At 52.1% G+C, this 5,178-nt stretch overlaps 1 protein-coding gene and 1 pseudogene across 2 annotated transcripts in view; both read right to left on the bottom strand.

Moving 5' to 3' along the window:
• SMIM29 (small integral membrane protein 29) overlaps positions 1-2,013 on the bottom strand; it is a 3,354-nt gene extending 1,341 nt beyond the window's left edge. The window contains exons 1-3 of one of the 2 annotated variants that reach the window (XM_019660933.1): positions 1,889-2,013; positions 654-837; positions 468-493 (exon numbers count right to left, since the gene is read on the bottom strand). In XM_019660933.1, the coding sequence (XP_019516478.1) occupies positions 468-493; positions 654-764 (137 nt within the window). In that variant the 5' untranslated portion in view covers positions 765-837; positions 1,889-2,013. The remainder of the gene's footprint in view (positions 1-467; positions 494-653; positions 838-1,888) is intronic. The other variant, XM_019660934.1, reaches the window with a different exon arrangement.
• A 1,917-nt stretch (positions 2,014-3,930) lies between these two features.
• LOC109392420 (cytochrome c oxidase subunit 6C-like) lies at positions 3,931-4,481 on the bottom strand (annotated as a pseudogene).
• Between the last annotated feature and the right edge of the window lie 697 nt (positions 4,482-5,178).

The following is a 5,178-nucleotide window of genomic DNA, read 5'->3' as shown; positions in this document are numbered from 1 at the left end:
ATGGTGCCAACTTGGGCCAGTGAAGCAACATCCTCCACAACTAGATTGAAGAACAAGACGACAGCAACTTGTCTGTTTCCCTTCCCCCAATTCCCCAGCACTGTTCCCATTCCCCCAATTCCCCCAATAAAAAATAAAAAAAAAAAAGAGTGCGCGCTCTATCCACTGAGCCATCTGGACGGCAGCTCAGCTCAAGGTGCCAAGTTAAGTCTTAGTTGCAGGTGGGCATAGCCCACCATCCAACAAGCAATCTTGTTATACCAGCTGAGCCATCCTGCTACCTGTTGGCAGTTCAGCTCAGGTGCAGCGTCACTGGCCCAAGTGGGAATCAAACCAGCGGCCCTGTTGCTCAGAGCTCACACTCTTAAGCCAACTCTTAACCAACTGAGCCACTCGGCCATCCCAACCTATGGGAAGAATTTGAAGCAAAACGTGGGGGAGGTAACACTGAGGTCAGGGACACTCACCGCTTTTTCTTCTGGACATACATCACCTGTAACAGAGACAGAGTACTGGGGAGGCTGGGAGCCCAGGACGGCCCACCCACCTCCACACCCGCTGGTCCCATAACAGCAGGACAGCTGAGACCAGGCCCACCCAGCAGTACTTAGCAAAGGCGTGGGTGTATATGTGTGAATGGGGGCGCTCCTTACCACAGCCACCACCACCCCGACCAGGGTGATGAGGAAGAAAGGCCCCAACACATAGCCCACCATGGAGTCGCTGTTGGCCTGGGGGGCATTGGGCACTGTGGTGTTACTCATGACATCGGCAGCCGGAGAGCTGGGTAGTCAGCATGGGCAGTAGTGCCTCGGGAGGGTGCCTCCACTGGGCTCCCTGGGGAGGAGGAAGGGAGGTTGTTAATTTCACCCAGGATGACATCAAGGCTCCGGATCCTCCCTGAGCTGGTGTGTGAAAACTTAGGTCAGGCACTAGGATGAAGGATCCTCCAGGGAGGTCAACGTGCGGGGTGTAACTCTCCAACAACTCTCAGCAGACCCTGGTGTAAAGGGTATTAGGAGAGGCCCAGACCCAGGGCCTGAATCCTGCCCAGCTCCTATCCCCAAATCAGGGTGGGGCCCAGCTCAGGGTACCGGCCAAAAATTTGCTGATTTCAACTCCTGGGGAAAGGTTAGATATTGGTTCCCAGCTCCAGCCTTAACCTCCTGGGGCACTGGACTGCCAGCACCTATCCAGTGAAGCAAAATGGGGGAGATCTTGTAAAAATAGGAAGGTCCTGCACTGTGGCCTAAGTGGTGAAGTAGGAGCGTTTGAACAAGCCTGCCTCAGTCCTGGTCCAGTCCCCACACTTCAGGCTATATGCCCTATGCCCTCCTTGTCCCGGGTGTCATTCTAGACATATAGCCTAGACACCCTTTCCTCCATTTGTCTCCTGCCAGGGTGGACACAAGTGGGCAGGACTGGACTTTCTGCGAGGTGATGTCACCTCCTTCTGGTCTCCACCCAGGACTCCGCCCAGGTCCCTCCCCTCGTGGCCTGGGCTGAGAAGTGGAGGAGAGGGTCAGCTCCCATCGACAGGTGCAAGGAACTCCATAGGCGGCTGCACAGATGCCCCAAGGTCCCTGTACCCAGTTTGCCTGGGTCTCCACATAAGCTACCTGTCCCGGGGTCACCGGGCTTGCCCAATCGCACGCACACCGTCCCATGGTGGAGGTTACATGTCGAGGTGGGGAGGGTGTCAGGCCTCTCCTAGGATGCGGACCAGCAACGGCGAGCGGGAGGTTGGTCCCACGGCTCTGGGAGGCTCAGGCTGGGGAGGGGGGTTTGGGGGTGACGCCAAGGGGCCCGGGCATCCTGGAACCCCGGCACCCCAAGGCGTGGACCTGTGCCAGCGCCCTGCAGCCTATCCAACCCGGTCATGCCTTACCTCCCGCCGCTGCAGCCCGGACAGGAACGCCCTCGGTTGGCTCCCTGGCCCCGGAAGAGCCAGGAGGCGCGTGATCAAAGGACCCGGGAAAGTGGGCGGAGCGTCAGCTCTCGGACTCAGCCAATCCGGTGGCAGAAGGCGGGCGACCTGGAGACTTCTGGGGCGGCCAATCCGGAGGCGAGGAGTGGGCGGTGCTAAGGCGGGGACTGCCCAGGTTGCAGGGTCCATCCAGCGGCGGCAGGGGGCAGCCGAGGGTTGCGCAGCGGGGGGAGGAGAGCTTACGGGGAAGGGGCGGAGCGTGCGGTTTCCCGGCGTGCTCCGGGGCGGGTCCCCGCTAATCGCTTGCGTCTGAGGCTCAGATTTCGGGGCGAGACCTGGCCTTCTACCCGCTGCCCCTCTGGTTGGAGCCCAGCTACAGGGCCAAGCCACCCTCTAACGTTTAGCTCAGGCGTGCGGAGACTGGCGGTGCGTCCGTCACAGCAGGACTCTGCCTCAGGATGGCCTCCATTAGTATGTGCTGAGTCCTCCATGCCTCCTAGTGCAGACTGACCCTCTGGGCTATGTGCAAAGGGTAGAGAGGCTGGCTGGGTTAGCTCCTGCCTCAAGCCTTGGGCCCCCCATACTTTCTGCACTTCATTTTTTTTTTTAAAGATTTTATTGGGGAATTGGGGAAGGGGAACAGCCAGTTGTCCTTAAATCAATCTTAGTTGTGGAGGGCGCAGCTAGCTCAGCTCTAAGTCCAGTCGCTATCAGGCCACCTGTTGGCAGGTTTGGCGGTTTAGCTCAAGGTGCCATGTTCAGTCTTAGTTGCAGGTGGGCGTAGTCCACCATCCCATGCAGGCGTGGAACCAGCAACCTTGTTAAGGGCATGTGCTCTCACCAGCTGATTCATCCTGCCACCTGTTGGCAGCTCAGCTCAGGCGCAGTTCACTGGCCCATGTGGGAATCGAACTGGTGACCCTGTTGCTCAGACCTAGCGCTCTTAAGCAACTGAGCCACTCTGCTGGCCCTGCACTTCATTCTTAACATGTATAAAACACACCTCTGTGAGGATTAAACGATGACATGGGTAAGGAACCTAGCATACAGCATACCCTGGATGTTAAATTCCCCGTTGACCTGGGGGAGGGGGGTGCGCAGACGGAGCAGCAGGGTTAAGTCCCCTGGGTTACAGGTAACTTGCTAAGTAGGTAAGCCTGGGTCAAAGCTTTCGTGTTCTGGTAATTGAAATGTCACACATTTACTGGAGAAATCTAAATAAGATGGTGGATTTTACCAATGTCAGTATCCTGGTTATATTATACTGAAGTTTTGCAAAAATTATCATTGGGAGGAGCTAAGCAAAGTGTACAAGGGATCTCTATTGTTTCTTAAGCTGCAGGTGAATACAGTTACCTCAAATTGTGTGTGTGTGTAGAGTTTTGTACCAGACTCCCCCCCCCCCGCCACCCCTCGCCCCAATTCCACGCAATTGGGAAAACTCCAGAATGTACAGGTGTGGCAGTTGAACCAGACCAAGGCCCTCCTGGGTCCTCAGGTGCTACTGGAGATACAGGGATGGCCTGGGTCACCCTATTTTTTGCCAGAGGCAACCAGTGGCATGGACATGGTTAAACCACTTGGTTTGGTCTGACTTCAGTTTCCTCAGGCCCTTCCAGAGAAGGTTGGATGAGGGCAGGTCTGGTGCAGAGAAGATCCAACTAGGAACCAGAGAGCAGGTGGGAACTCTGTCCTCTTGCCTCCAGACACCACCATCGACTGGTGGGAAATCAGATATAGGGAAAGGTATGAGAGAGAAACGCCTGGGTCTGAAGGCCCCAGGTAGATTTCCTAATGTTCTCAGGCTTTTGAGTTTGAACAGTAGGCTTCTATCAGAGCTGAGGGCAAAGGGAGGAGGCCACCACCCCAGACAAGGCCTGTCTCGCCTTGCATGGAATTGGGAAGCAAGTGATGGGTTTCATTTTTTCCTGTTTTTCTACAGTATTTGTTAATTGTTTATTTGTCAAGAGAAACTATTCCTTAGCCTAAATAGTCATATTTCATAGTGTAGGAACACAGGTCAGTGACAAACTTCCATGGAATTCAACTCAAAGAAATTTTTTTAAATTCCCAAATCATTTGCACCCTGAAAGACAGCCTTCTTCATCTCAAAATCTTTCATGGAATCATAATTTCTGTAGAAATCTGTGTATGCCTTCTTTCTTATAGAAAGAAGCAAACTTATAGAAAGCTGCAACCCCTAGGAATACAGTGAATGATCCAATATGAAATTGTAGACACTTGATCTGAAGGCCATACATCTGAGGTTTTGTCAAAGCACTGGAGGCCATGGTAGTTATTTTCCTCAACACCAAGTCCTTCCTGACTCAAGTGATAGGTTTTAGAACCCAGGTCCCCTTGGTTACCCACACAACCAACCTTTGTCCCTATCCTTAGGGCTTCCAACCACATATCTTCAGGGCCTAGTGGTCACATGGACTAGGCCAGTGTGTGGAAAGGGCTGGGGTCTCAGTGGCTGGGGTCTCAGTGTCAGAGACTTAGCATGATTTTACTTCCCTCACTCCTATGACAACACCATTCTGAGCTAGGCAGTACAGGAGGGGCAACCCCAATTTAAAAATGAGTAAGTTGAGGCCCCGAGCAGTATGATGACTTCCCAAGGCCCTTGGTGTGATCTGCAAGGGTAGGGCAGAATTGGATGACAAATGGGCCCTTCTTCCTGGACAGCTTTGTGCTGGCAACTGCTTCAGGGCCGCATTTAAGACCTGGTTTGTTCCTGTGATGAAGTGGACTGTGGTAAGTTAAAGACGTAGACTATAAGCCCTAAAGCAACTAGTGGGTTGTCGGAAAAGTCATGACGCATTTTTGCAACAAAAAAACAAAAAATACGTCATGACTTTTCCGACAACCCAATAGTACAACAGAGTTATAGCTAATAAGCCAACAAAGGTGATAAAATGGAATAAAAAAAATACTCAAGTGGTTCAAAACAAAGTAGAAAAAGAGAAAAAGGGGAGCAAAGAATAGATGAGAGAACTAGAAAAAAAACAGGATGATAAATTGAAACCTAACTATATCAAAATCACATTTAAGATAAATGGTCTAAAACCAATTAAAGGCAGAGATTGTCAGAATGGATAAAAATGCAAGACCCAATTATATGCTGCCCACAAGAAATGTACTTTGAACACTCAGCAGGGATTTGGACAGATAGTTGTACACTCATGTTCACAGTAGTATTATTCACAATAGTCAAAAGGTGGAAGCTATCCAACTGCTCTTCAACAGAT

This window comes from Hipposideros armiger, unplaced genomic scaffold (genome assembly GCF_001890085.2).
Source record: "Hipposideros armiger isolate ML-2016 unplaced genomic scaffold, ASM189008v1 scaffold_331, whole genome shotgun sequence".
Classification (NCBI taxonomy): Eukaryota; Metazoa; Chordata; class Mammalia; order Chiroptera; family Hipposideridae; genus Hipposideros; species Hipposideros armiger.
The sequence above is the reverse complement of the archived record's forward strand: the minus strand, read 5'-3'. Positions and strand labels throughout refer to the sequence as shown.